The sequence below is a fragment of the Gavialis gangeticus genome, unplaced genomic scaffold (genome assembly GCF_001723915.1).
Source record: "Gavialis gangeticus isolate Ggan-Ray unplaced genomic scaffold, GavGan_comp1, whole genome shotgun sequence".
NCBI lineage: Eukaryota > Metazoa > Chordata > Crocodylia > Gavialidae > Gavialis > Gavialis gangeticus.
This window is the reverse complement of record NW_017729001.1, coordinates 21,485,325-21,498,807: the sequence shown is the minus strand read 5'-3', so window position 1 is coordinate 21,498,807 and position 13,483 is coordinate 21,485,325. Positions and strand designations below refer to the sequence as shown.

The 13,483-nt window shown below is 46.7% G+C and overlaps 1 protein-coding gene across 2 annotated transcripts in view; it reads left to right on the top strand.

Annotated features, from left to right (window-relative positions):
* The first annotated feature begins 11,125 nt into the window (after positions 1 to 11,125).
* PUS1 (pseudouridylate synthase 1) overlaps positions 11,126 to 13,483 on the top strand; it is an 11,507-nt gene continuing 9,149 nt past the window's right edge. Inside the window, exon 1 of one of the 2 annotated variants that reach the window (XM_019507055.1) lies at positions 11,126 to 11,203. Coding sequence is in view for 1 of the 2 variants with exons in the window: in XM_019507052.1 (XP_019362597.1) it covers positions 13,386 to 13,412 (27 nt within the window). In the remaining variant the exon portion in view is untranslated. Of the gene's footprint in view, positions 11,204 to 13,331; positions 13,413 to 13,483 lie in introns of those variants that run through there. The other variant, XM_019507052.1, reaches the window with a different exon arrangement.

Sequence of the window (13,483 nt, the reverse complement as noted above, 5' to 3'; positions counted from 1 at the left end):
CCCCCCCCCCCCCCCCAAAAAACCACCCCAAAACCTCACCAACAAATAAAGGAAAGGTAAACCAGGTTCTTGAAGCCAACCACACTTTTTGTGTGTGTGTGTGTGTGTGTGTGGTCATCTTCGTGGCTAGATTAAAATGATATTATCACACGTAGGTTGGTAGCGCTACCAGTTGGTAAAGGTGCTTGATACTTCCAGGTATTGGGTCCTGGTTTTTCTTTGCTGATAACTAACGCCACCAAACTGGAGACATTTGCACTGAAATATTCCATGCCTGGTGTCTGTTTTAGGTTGACTTGATTGGAGAAATGGAAAAATTTCAACCCCCAAATGATTTGGGTGTTTCTCAGAACAAGCCTGTGGGGAGAAGCGGTGGTGTGTCCATGTTCAGAAACTCCAGTGACTTTGTTCGGAGAAACTCTAGCACCCCCGTGCCTTAAAACAGGGACTTGAAATTTGGAAGGGAGGTGGTTATATCAAGGATTTGTCTTTTGCCGTCCCCATGAATATCCACTCAAAGTTGACTCAGCTTTTTTAAATATCTCAGTTGACGCATGTTCAAAATGACCAGGTACTCATGGCTAAACTTGCTAAATGGACAGAACAGGACCCCAGAGGCGTACGGCCATGTGGCAAAGAGTACCAGGACAGGGGCAGGTTGGGGAAGATAGGGTAGAGTATATCCTGCTGGGGAATGAGCAAGTCTTGTGTCCACTAGAGCAGACTTGCCTCCCAAAGTCTGAACCAGAAGCCAAGATTGCTGAGTCTTGCTGTTTCCCCTGATGGCCAATACCTAAGAAGCCTCCTGGGACCAAGTCCCATTCCCTTCTCCATGCACAAAGGATAACAACCTACTACTGCTGTGAGATATTCAGCAGTAGTCTGCAAGGCAGACTTTAAGGCTCCAACCCCACTGTTGGCTTTTGCATAATGTCTTGTGACAAGATCCCTTTTTTTCCCCCCCAGTTGTTTTCTACCAAATGTTGGAAATGACACGCAAGGAAATGCATTAAAAGAACACAGTTGAGGTTGCAGGAAAGGATACTCCAGCACCAGGAAATGCCAGAGCTGAGGTTAGTTGTCACATTCATTCAGTCCCCTGGTGCATTACCATTATGAGAATGTCTTGAATTACACAACCGCGGGCTATTCTTTCCACAGGACCCTGCTTCATTTGGGCCCAGGATGGACCCACTGGGGAGGCTGTCTGGAAGACTCCCTGCCTCATTTGTTATAGCAGGTGCGTAGAAGTGAGAAGGGGAAATCATAAGAACGTAAGAATTGTATGGCTTTGTCAGCTGGACACTCCCTGGAAACCTTTATTTTGTCTCTGTCACAGATTTCCTTTGTGGTGCTGGTTGAGTTGTAAGTCAAACTTTCCCCAGGTGGTGATGAATTGTACTTGTGTTTTCCTTGGCCTCAGCTGAGACCCGGGGTCCACCTTGCTGCAGTGCCAAGCACTTGCAGCAGCAGCTGGAGTCCATGGGACCTGTGCCTTGACCCCAGAAAGTGTTACGTAAGTGTTTCAACTAGTCTGAAAAGTCAAGTCGTAGGTGCCTTGGGTTGGACACCACACATTCGTAGAGGCTTTTGACCTTCATGTGTGGATGATCCCCACTTACCTGATGGGGGAGGCTCTGAGAATAGATTTACTAATGCTTGTGTTCAAAGGCAGTGGTGACGAACGCTGTCCAGGTACTCCTGTAGCATGCTTGCCAGAAATAAAGCATGAGAAGAAAACAAATCATTGGTTAGCTGTTCACGAAGTGCACAGAATGAGACTGGGGTCCTTTAGAAAACTGCGTGTCACCAGGGAGCTGAAATAAAGCAACTTTATTTTGCGCATTTCCTGATATTCAGTGCTTGCTTTTAGTGTGTGTGTATGTGTAAGTTTTATATGAACGTTTGGAGCATTTGGAAGAAATTAAATTTCCCCGACTCGTGTTGTTTCACTGAAGTTGGAACAGCTCAGAGAGACGCTCCCAGCCTAGCCTGGTCAGTGGGACCCGAGCCTGGCACACGAGACACCAAGGTTCAAATCCAGGGAGTTATCGTGGCATCCTCCAGGAGGGTCCTAGCCACCAGACCATTGCCTGTTCTGAACTAAGCAACTATCAGCTTGTCTGTCTCTCAAGCATGTATGTCTTATGAACACTTTTTGGATGATCTTGTACGAAACCTTGTAACCTTTCACTAGATGGAATTGTTTTCTGGCCATCCTTCCTCATGACCGACTCCTACTTACCGCCCCCACTTTTCCCATCAAAGTGGGTTTGTTGCAATACCCCCTTTCTGGCAGAACGGCTCTCCTGAAATGTGGTACCTCCACCCATCTGCCGGGAAAGGTGGGACTTGCTTGTCTCCATAGAATTGCCTGGTTCTGTGCAGCGTTTGTACTTAGGATGCGCGTGAGAGCCTGTGCCTTGCATAAACAGGAAGTCTTCTTGGCACGGGGCAAACGAGTTTTATGCACGTTTACAGTGAGCTCTAGGCTTCTGAGGCAAGGCAAAGCCAATGTAAATATTGAGATGCTAGATGGCTTAGCACATGGGTCTCAAGGCATGCTCAGGGGCCTGGCTTTCTGCATATTTATTTGACTATATAGGCAGTCCTCAACTTACAATGTTTCACACTTGCAATGTTTATAAATTCACGCCCTGTTTCAACTTTCCGACGTTGGTTTCGACTTGTACAAGGCTTGATCTGACATGACGCCATGCCAGCGAACAAGTTCACCGCATCGCTCATCTCCCTGGAGAACATCTGTCCAAACTTCCCTGGATGCTTTCTTTAAAAAGCAGACGAGACTCCAGAAAAACCTGCAGCCAAGACTCTTGAGAAGACTGTAGCCAAAAGCCCTTTAAAAAGTCCAGCAAAGTCACCTCAAAGAAGTTCTTCCAAATCAATATGATTGCTATTTACAATATAAATACATTCATGTAGCTATATTACTCATCTATAATTGATCGAGTACAAAATTCTGAGTTATTTTTAGTGGAAAATAGTGCATCGAGCCTTGGTTCAGGAATCAATCCCCCATTTATAACATGGTTTCCTATGGGAAAATCGGTTCCGAGTTGCAGTGTTTTGACTCGAGACACGGTTTTCAGGAATCAGTTGTGTCGTAAGTCCGAGGACTGCTTGCATATCAAATTTATGTTTGGTGGGACAGCATAAGAAGCAGCATGTTTCTCTGGTGTGGTCAGACCCAGAATTAGATGCTTTTTAAGAGTGTGTTTTGGAGTCCCTAAATGCACCCAGCACCAGGGAAGGATATCTCTTGGAAAAACTGTCCATGGGGAAGTTTAAAAGCCTGCGGGGAATAGCCAAGAAAATGTCAAAGAGGAACCCATCAGGTGTCATGTAAACAGGCTCAATAGAAAAATAACAGAGGAATTCTTTTGTTGCAAAGAACTTAGAAAGACCACTCCAGGTCAGAATGGTTTTGACACTCTGGATTTCTATCTGAAACCTCTGGGTTTATTTTGCGAATCATGTTTGCACACCTGATGGTGCTAATATTGCATGGCAACATTGTGTGAACAGTTTTCAAGGCACCCCAGGGCATCCTGCTTGAGGGTTGCTGCCCCAGAAACATGAATGTGGGTGCAGGTCCTTTGTTCTCCAACACCAAGTGTCAATTGTGCAGTTCCTCAAGCAGTGACTGTGATCTATGAAATTGCTCTTGATTTTTTTTTATGTTTAAAAAAAAAAAAAAAACAACTCAAATTTCTCCAGTACATTTGGCTTTGGTCCCACTTTTCTATATTTTAGTAGCTGGCAAATATGTCAGCAAAAACAGATTCATTCAGCTATCAAAGTCCTGAGCTGGGTGGTGACAGTGAGGAAGGGTGGGTGTCTGGAAGTCCAGAGGATACAAAGTGTGAGTGTTTCAATTATAGCTCCACTAATCCCTTCCTTTATATTGTCATGCCGAGTTAACTCCTTCGCAGCACATTTTAGGAGCACAGCACCTACCCCGTGCGATTTGGCTTTATAATGAGCTCAGCTTGGAAATATGGTACGTGACTGCTGATGGCTGGTATTCTTGGAACCTCCTATCGGCCTCAATTGTTGAGGATGTTTTATTGGAGGATGAATTTTATTTGAACCAGGAAAGGCTAAGAGGCTAAAATACCTTTTGTGGGCAGTTTAGAAGTTGCTACATGCTTATATAGGTATTAGTGTTGCTGGTAGGTGCTGGAGTGATGTTCCTGGAAGTTGGTTTCTGCCATTGCCCTGGAGATCAACATGTAGAGAAGGAGGGTGAGGTTTCCTTGCATGGCCCTGCCAAACTAATGCTCTGAAGGGAGCGTTCTTGGTGCTGATGGTGTTTGTGTGGGCCCTTGGGGTAAGGCCACCTTAACATGGGTCAGGCCTTTTCTATACTGTGCCATGGGAGAACATGTTCAGTAAAAGCTTTAAACAAGCATCATGCAAACATCTCTTTTCTTCTTAGCGTGGAAAGTGGGCAGATGAATTGGAAAACATCTTCACACTGAGTCCTGTGGTCATCCTGAACTGATGGGTGGTCTAGAGACCTAAGTGTCAACCATTGCCATCTAGCATGTTTAAGTGTGATTTTTGTCTTTAGTGTGGGTCGGGGCCATCTTAGCTACCCCTGAGCATAGTTTGAAATGGATGCATTTCCCTCCTGAGAGCTGCAATGGAGGTTTCAATCTTTGAGGGCAGTTGTATTTTGGTCCTTTTGCAGAATTTCATCCCTGTTTGTATTACGGTAGGACAGGCCTCCTGTTCTAAGCAAGGTGCACACACACGCACATGCACCGTTTCAGTGCAACTTGTGCCTGCCCCCAGTTGACTCAGCTCTGTTGAAATAATGCAGCTGATTTAGTTAGAGGTGCACATCTACCCTGCCTTTATACTGAAATAAGTCTGGTTTCGGCTAAAATAAGTGTCCATGCCTGTATATACTATGCATATAGACAAATCCTCAGAGCTAGCACCTAACCCGGTTAGAGAAGGTCTGTGCTGTCCAATGCCACTGTGATAGCAAGGCAAAGATGAAATCCTTGGAGAAGAGCAGGGCTCTGATTCAGTAAAGCTCCTAAGCATATCCCTAATTAGCAAATCACTTGAGCATGTGCTTAAGTCTCTTTTGAAGTGTGTGCAACTTAAACCAGTGCTTATGTTCTTTGCTATATTGGGGACCTGGCTTTCCTCAGCCATGAAGAAAAAATCTGCCTTTTATGTAATATGGATTGCTGCTACTATCCTTGAGCTTCTCCTGGACTATTAGGAGCTTGTCACGGGTACGTTGGAGGGTAATTGTCTTTGAATTTATTGGTAGGTCTGTCCTTCATGAACTCATCCTAGCCACTCGTTAGCCATCCCCTCGTAAGCACAGCACATTGGTTGGTTATTAGTATAAAAGGCAGAACCCACTCAGCAAAACGCATTCATTTCCAAACCACGAGTTGGCACAGACTCTGCCTATTCCTCGGCTCCAAAGCTGAGTTAGTAATGGGTGTCTTGCTCTGCCCTTTCAACTCGATTTAGTGGCAACCATCGATCCTCCTGGATCATGATGTACACGAGGGCCACCCAGACCATTGATAAATATGCCTGGGCAGGAATTTTTGGAGGAGTGGAGGCTGCCCGACTCTTCCATCCTCCCTTTAGGCCAGTGAGACAGCATCCAAGGACCACACTGAGTCCAGATGTTTGGTGCCTCCATAGCTCAACTACAGTGAAGATCCCAACAACATCATCTTTAAGAGAAGGAAAACAGACAAAAGACCCACTAGAAGAGGCCAGCACAAAAGCAGAGAACCCAGACGCCATTCCTCAAAGTCAGTCGGTCTAGAGAGAGAGCAGGCTTGAAGGCAGGAGAAAGAGGAGGTCAAAATATGCTTGTCACCTTTGTACAGTCTCTTATTTGACCCTGGAAATGCTTGTTTTTATCTCCTTTTTTTAATTACAGGAGCAACTGATTGCTTCCCTTCACTTCCCAATCCTCTTGTGAGTTGCCAAGGCCTAGCTGACCCATGCGGAAAGGCTGTCCCATCGGCTGCGCACCAGCTAGGGGCACAGGGTCTTGGGGAGCCAGGCTTCATGCTGTCATAGGGTGCCCCTTCCCCTAGTAAATCCTGCAGTGCCCTCCATGTGGCCCAACCATCTCAAACCTGCCATGGGGCCTTCCAGCAATACGGAGGAGGAGAGAGGATTTGCTTCAGTGAGACTAGAGCCATCTCTTCAAGCCAGCTTTACTTTTACCCTTTCAATGCTGCAATGAAAGGCCTTTTCAGTGCCCCTCCGGCGCACGAGCACTGACCTGATCACAAATGTCACACGTAGGCAGGAGGGGTTTTCTCTGCCTCTGGCTAAGTCGTCGGTGCAGCTGGGCAAATAGTTCGCCCGTACGCTGGCCAAGCCGAAAAATTGAGGGAGTAAAATCATTTTGCGTCCACCCAAAACAAACATTTTTCTTGCCACAACAGCATATAAAATTCAGGCTCAATGATTTATTTTCTTCCATGCAAACAGTATTTTTCTTTTTACAACCATTTGAGTTTGGTTTGGGTAAATTTCCAAACGAAGCATTTCAGAATGAAAAATTGCAATAGCTTTTGTCTTGGAAAGGCCAAAACGCACTGTTTCAACTCTTTAATTCCCTCCCTCACTCAGACAAATGCACTCAGTCTAAATCTTGGGTGGCTCTTTTTTAGACCAATTAAATATTTAACCAAAATAGTCTGCCCTGCTCTGTTGGTCACTCCTCTTCCCAGGGCTGCACTCTGACCTATGCCTGGCTCAAAGTCAAGAGCCAAGCCTTTGAGATGGGCTATTTCAAACAAGTTTTCACGGGACTGGACACAGCCCTCCCACGACTACAGAAAGTCTTTCATAAAGGCGAGATGCAGCATTTCTATGGTAAAAAAGCTCCACCTGCCGGTGCAATAATGGCAGTGCCTGCTGCTGTTGCAGAGATTAAATCCAGGCTTGTTGGGTATCGAGCAGTGATGATGATTGCATGCGCGTCTGTCAAGACAATGCATCTGATGTTTTGCGGTAGGTGACAGCCTCAAATTAAACCCATTCAGTACTTGTTGGGGAAAATGAATCTAAATGATCTGACAAGGGACTTTCTTTTCTAGTCTGACCGCTAAATCCTAAATCCTGTGTCCAGCAGTTTCCCTGCTATGTTCTTACCTTTTGAGACCCACATATAGAATAATTCATTTCAATAATATTGAGTGTAATAACTGTGTATTGAGACTGCTGCTTGGTTTTGTGACCTGCAGCATCTCGGGTGCCTGTTCCATAATATCCAGAGATCTGTAAGGCACCCTGAGCATTTCCATTAGAGGGAACCAGGGTATGAGTCCATGTGAGTGTGCAGTACAGAGGAGGAGCAGATGCCAAGCAATGTGAAGGGACCCAATGTGGAAAACTCCATACCTTCTCCGCAAGTTGCTGGGGACCAGGCAGGAGCATGGAAAAAATGCAAATGGAGAGAAAGGACCAACAGGGCATTGCTCCGTGAAGGGCCAGTCAAGGTGGTAGACCTGCAGAGCATTTGCGGCTTTGATGGTAAAAAGTTTTACAGCAGTAAGAAGACCCAGGACTTCTGAGGAGGTTTAATGTTCCTTGTTGGTCTCTCCTTTTCACTTCAGGTCAGCAAATAGTATTGGTGTCTCCATGGGAACTTTTTGCCATTTATTCACTGGAGTTGGCCTCTCACTGGGAAGCGGATTGAGATGCGGGTACCTGCCTCTCAACCCTGGAGGGAGTGGGAAATTAGACCTTTCTGGTGTGCTCAGGTAAACTTGGCTTCATTTTTAAAATGATCTAATTTTAATAGTAGCTAGTCTGCTACTGAATTAACCTGCAAAACACTCCAGTTCTTCCATTTGCAAGATGGTGGTTTCCTCATGCTTGGTGTTATAAAATCATAGAAAATGAGGGTTGGATCTAGTTGGGGCTGTCAGCAGGACAAGTCCCAACTAGATCATCCCAGCCAAGGCTTTGTCTACATGAGCCTTAAAAACCTCCAAGGATGGAGAGTCCATAACCCCTCTGGGTAACCTGTTCCAGGGCTTCATTACCCTCCTAGTGAGAGAGTTTTTCTAATCTCCACCCTACACTTCTCTCGCTGCAACTCGAGCCCATTGCTCCTTGTTCTGTTACCTACCACCACTGAGAACAGCCCAGCTCCATCCTTTTCGTAACCACCCTTCAGGTAGTTGAAAGCTTTTAAGTGTATGCCTTTTCTTTATAATTAGAGGAAATTGGAGGCTAGTCACTGCATCCAAGATGCAGGCTTGGTTGTCTTCATAGTGGTGACATGTCCGTGCCACCAACCTCCATCACTACTGGCACCTTCCAGCTTCCGCCCTTGGAAGAAGTAACTTTTTAACTCCGGGCTTTGGCACATGGCTGGGTGAGGCAGGGGTTCTCACCTTTCCTGCCTGACTGGTATTTATCCTCTCTTCATATATAAATTCATCCCATACTACTTGGTTCATCAAGTCAGCAGGACAACAAGGAGCTGTCCCAAGTACTGTCCCATCCCACATCACCTCCCCATCTCGGAGCCATGTAATGCTGTCAACAGCTGGGCCTCTATGGTGTCAAGTTGCTATAATCCACGATCCGCTGGGTATCCCTGCCCACCCCCACTGCTTGCTGCGCTCGTTCTCCTGAGCTGACGGCATACACGGATTTGCAGACCCGGCAGTGGAGACTGCAGAGGTGGCAAGGGAGCCCCTCACCTAGGATCATGTTACCCACATTCAGCCAACGAGGCCAAGGTATGAATTCGTATGGGGAAAAGGCAGGGGTGTCATAAGGATTCATTAGCACTTTGGCAGCTGAGCCCTTCTTGGGTAGGGAGCTTTGCTGCAGCCCCCTGCCTAATCCTGGTCCTTTTAAGGTCAGCAGTACAACTCCCATAGACCTGGAGCCACTGATGGTCAGAGTGCTCGCCTATGGGGCTGCTGGGGGCAAACTTTGGTTTGTGCAGCCTGAATTCAGACTTCACACTCCACGTGGTGACCGCCAGAGGTGCACACACCCAAAATGCGCCTGCTGCCTGCTCCTTTTCATTTCTCTGAGCGGCAATACTGATAAGCACTCAGCAAAGTGGCAGGTGTTTCAGCGTCCGCTCCCAGAGGCTGTGGCTCCAAGACTGGATCACGAGGGGCATTTATGTCCTGTATCGGTCAGGGGTATAAATGCTGGTCTCCTTTGCACTTGCAGTGGGGGTTGGAGGTAGCATTTGGGCAGGCACAGACTGCAGGCAGAAGATACAGCCTCTGTGAAGAGCAGGAGTTTGAGTAATTGGTTTGCCAGGATGTGCCCAGGGATTTTCCCTAGTGAGACTTTTGAAGGGCTTCTGTGAATTAACTCCTTTATAAACTAGGCATAGGAGAGAGCAAGGATCGACACTGATTGTATTAAAAAGTCATACTATATATATATTAAATTAAAAAAAAAGAAGCAATCAGTATACACTCGCCTCTCCCCCTGCTACCATCAAGGGAGCCTCAGCTATTGTTCCTGACGGCCTCAGAGCTGTTTGACAAAGGTATAAATGCCCTCGGCTCCCCAGATTCCCGCACATCCATAGAAAGGTTTTACAAGGTTGATTTCACCGTTAAATAAACTTGATGGCGGTAACTGCCGTTATGGCCAGGCTGATGTACCATTTGGCCTGCTTTACTTTTATCATTCCTATTAAACATGTATGAACCGTTATGCTGCTCTCATAAACAGCGGGGAACTTGATGATTTTCTATCTTGACTCCAGCTGAGTTTTGGGTGTGCAGAGGAATTGCATGTGTGAAGGAAGTTAAACCCCAGGTTAACGGTGTTCCCAAAGATGCCAGGTAAAAGCTACTTCAAATAAAATCCTGCAAATGGTGTACTGCAAATAGAGCTACTGCAAAGAGTGTACTGCAAATAAAATCCAAGGCGCTGCACCGATTCCCACAGTGCATGGGAATCAGGTTTATTGCCATTGGATTTCCTGATCCAAATACCACCCCCCCAATGTACAGGCTGCCCTCACTGCCCGTGGTCGTATTAAGCTGCATGTCCTCGTGGTGTTAGTGCTCCGTAGCCAGGAATGCTAATTGGTGGGTCCGGTTTTCAGCTTTGGTGTAAACTTACTGTGGATGCTTGGGAGAGTCTATTAATATCTCCATGCCTGTTTGCTGAGACTCAGGATAATCCTACTTTCTTAGTTTGCTTGTTTATTTAGACTGCAGACTCCTTAGGATTGATGTGTTTCTGTAATGTGTATTATAGTGCGCACAACACAGCAGGACCCCACCCCCATTTGGGGTCTCCAGCCACTCTCACAATGATAATATAGCCAAGGATGGTGTTTTGATAGCACAGAGGTAGGCTCTGTAGGAAACCCTGAGACCCAGAGTGATGGTCTTTAAAGACCATCTAATCCAGGTATTCCCAGCTGGGCTCCGTGAAGCACAGGCCAATGGTCTCTGTAGACAGCTGGCTGATCACATGATGCCACTAGGTCCTTTTCCTTATTTCCAGCTGCTAAATTGCAGGAAAGGCCATTAAAACACATTAGTGCTGCCTAATCTAATGCTGCTGACATGACTTTGCTAGGAAACGGCTGCTGCAGTCACAGCTGCGGGTTTGGGCGAAGTAGAGTCTGAGGGAAGGCAAGAAAGGAGGGGGGGAGAGGTCTTCATGGCTGCAAGTAGAGTAAGAGACCCCCCATGCCACTACGTGGAGGGAAGGAGACCGGACCAGGGCCCAGCAACCTGGGAAAGGGAGGGTAGATTGGGACTGTGATTTGTGTCTACAATGAGCAATGCTCTATGGGGAAAAAAAAAAGACCAAGCAGCCCCCAACTAAGCGATATGAAAATGGCTATTAAAGTTTCCATTGACGGCAGATCTGCTCCACCTTATTTTGACAGGCTGGCTTTTATCATCTCTCAACATGAGAGAAGTCCCCCACCTCCCCTATTGCTTCCAAACTAAGATGCATTCATTCTGAAAGGGATGCACTGCATTTCTTCCCCTTATTAGCGGCAACAATAGGTTGGGGCTGCATAATCAGTCCTGCTTGTAATTGTCAACTGTTCCATTTTCCAGCTGAACAAACAAAGGCAGCTCCTGCTACTAATCTGCAGACACCCCTCACCGATATGTAGGGAAACCAGATTTCTCCTTGGGTCATTCTACCCCGCAAGGCACCGAGACTGGTAGGAGGAGAAAGCAGTTTCCAAATGCATTGTGCGTTTCAGGAGATATATGCTGAGGCCTGATTAGGCAACACATTGTGCTAAGCCTTCTAATTGTGTAAATCAACGCAGACCAAGTTTGCAGTAGAAATGCCCAGGCAAATATTGATGTGTGTGAGAAAAATGATGAGATTGGAAAAGCTTGATGGGAGGAAGGCAGCTGAGCCAGGCTGAGGAGGAAAATCAAAACCTGCCTATTGTTACTCTGGCATTTGTGCTTGAGACAAGTTTGTTCGGTTTGCCAGGGGGAATGAGCAATGACACAGGTCCCCGGGGAAGGCAGGGTGAAGATCTTAGGAGTTAATCAGCCACAGGTTGCTAGCAGACCACCTCCCATTTATACTTTTGGTAATTGCAACATTACTGGTAGTTAGTATTTCTGGATTATTTCACTTAGGTGCCTAATTAGGGCTGGATGAATATAGTTTAACTGGTTTGTTTCCCCCTTGCTATTGCTGGATTGAATAGTTTAACTGTTACCTGGTTTTTGTATGGTTGAAGAGCAATGGACAAGCCTAGCCGGTTACCTCCCAGTCCCAGTCCCTGTTCTGGTTCCTCATTATTATTATTGGCACCCCAGGGACCTGTTGTGCGAGGTGCTGTGCTGCACATCACATGAGACCATCCCTGCCAGTGGGCATTTACAATGTAGTAGACAAGACGCATACAGATGAAGGAAGTCCTTTCTTTCATTTTACGCCTGAATTGAGGCCCTGAGAGACTAAGGTCCAGATCCTCAAAGATTGTTCACTGCCTAACTTGGGAAGTAACTTGGAAGTCAGCTGCCTCCGTACCAAAAGGCAAAGGGCAGCCTTTTCCTCGGCTTTATTGCACCAGCTCTTCCAGCACCACTTTCCATTTTGTATAATATCACTGTTCAGAGCAAGAGCTCTCCCTATAGATCCCGAGAGACTTTCTCCTTCTCTCTCTCTCCACCCCTTCAGCCTATTAGTATGTATTTATCAGCACTATGTTGAGATCAGGTGGGTTAGGAAGGCAAGCAGGGTCCTTTATTTATGCAATCAGAGGAATGAGTACAGAAATTAAGGCCCTTTAATTAAGTACAGGAGCACTCAGCTTAGGAGGGCTCTGCTCGGGCTTCTGGAAACCTTGGAGTCATGAGAGAGACGCTCAAAGGAGCTCCTTTATGATCATTGCTTTTTCTCCTGTAATTACTCACTTCTGCACTAGCAACCTGTCCTAATGCCGGGCAGTTGCAGAGACCAGAATGTGACTTACTCTCTGAGTAATGCCAGTAATGCTTATTGCTGCTCATGTTCTTTGTCCCTTTATTATTTTTTTTGCAATTTTTTTTTTTTGCCCATTTCTTTTCACAAGGCACTTATTTTTCAGCCCTATGTCAGAGAAAATGCATTTTTAACAAGATTTAACAGGCACACATGTTGTGTTTTCTATGCCGTGTGCCGCAGTAAGTGCTGTGACAAATGACGACTAAAAAGAGGGTTAGAAGTTTAGCTACAGCAACCACGCGGTATAGTCTTCTGGTCTGCTTATTACCAGGATATAATTAACTCCCCTGCAGCATGGTCTGTAGCTGCATCGCGAGAACATCATCCGTCTCATCCAATACTCGTGCCTGGGGACGTGCAAACGCCCAATGACTCGGGCTTTTCAGTTCTCTCCGTTTGTCAAAATAGCTATTTTTGCCTGACAGCAGATATACCCCTCCCATTGCAGCATTTCTTACTTTTTTTTTTTTTTTTTACAAAAAAAAGAGCTCAACGTTATGGTGTTTTGAAAGGCCTGTAGACATTCAGGTACCCTCCGTCCCATTGAATAGCACCTTGCCCCATACACAAGTGCAGCAGAAGAGCGTTATAGTTGGGGTCACTTGGAAATATTTGGGGTGTAAGGAGTCTGCTCCATGCCGGCACCAGTCACTATAGAATCGCACTCACGTAGCATTTCTTTACTTTTTCCTACTTAACATCTCTTCTGGTGCTGATGAAGCGCTCTCGTGCTTGCTGCAAGGGGGCAAGCAGCTCTGCAGGGAAGTGTCAGCTCCTATGGCCACGCCCCTCTTCGCGTCAGGCAGCGTTCCGTTCCCTGCGGCGCCTGTAGGTGGTTTGTCCCTGCCCGGCGCCCGTAGCGAGGCCCCGCCCCTCGTCGCTTCCGCGTGCCCATGTGGTCCCGGCCGGCCAGCCTGCGCGTAAGTGGGCGCCGCCGGGATGTGGCGCTGCGGGCGGGAGCTTTCGGCGGCGGCCGCGCGGGGCTTCGGCT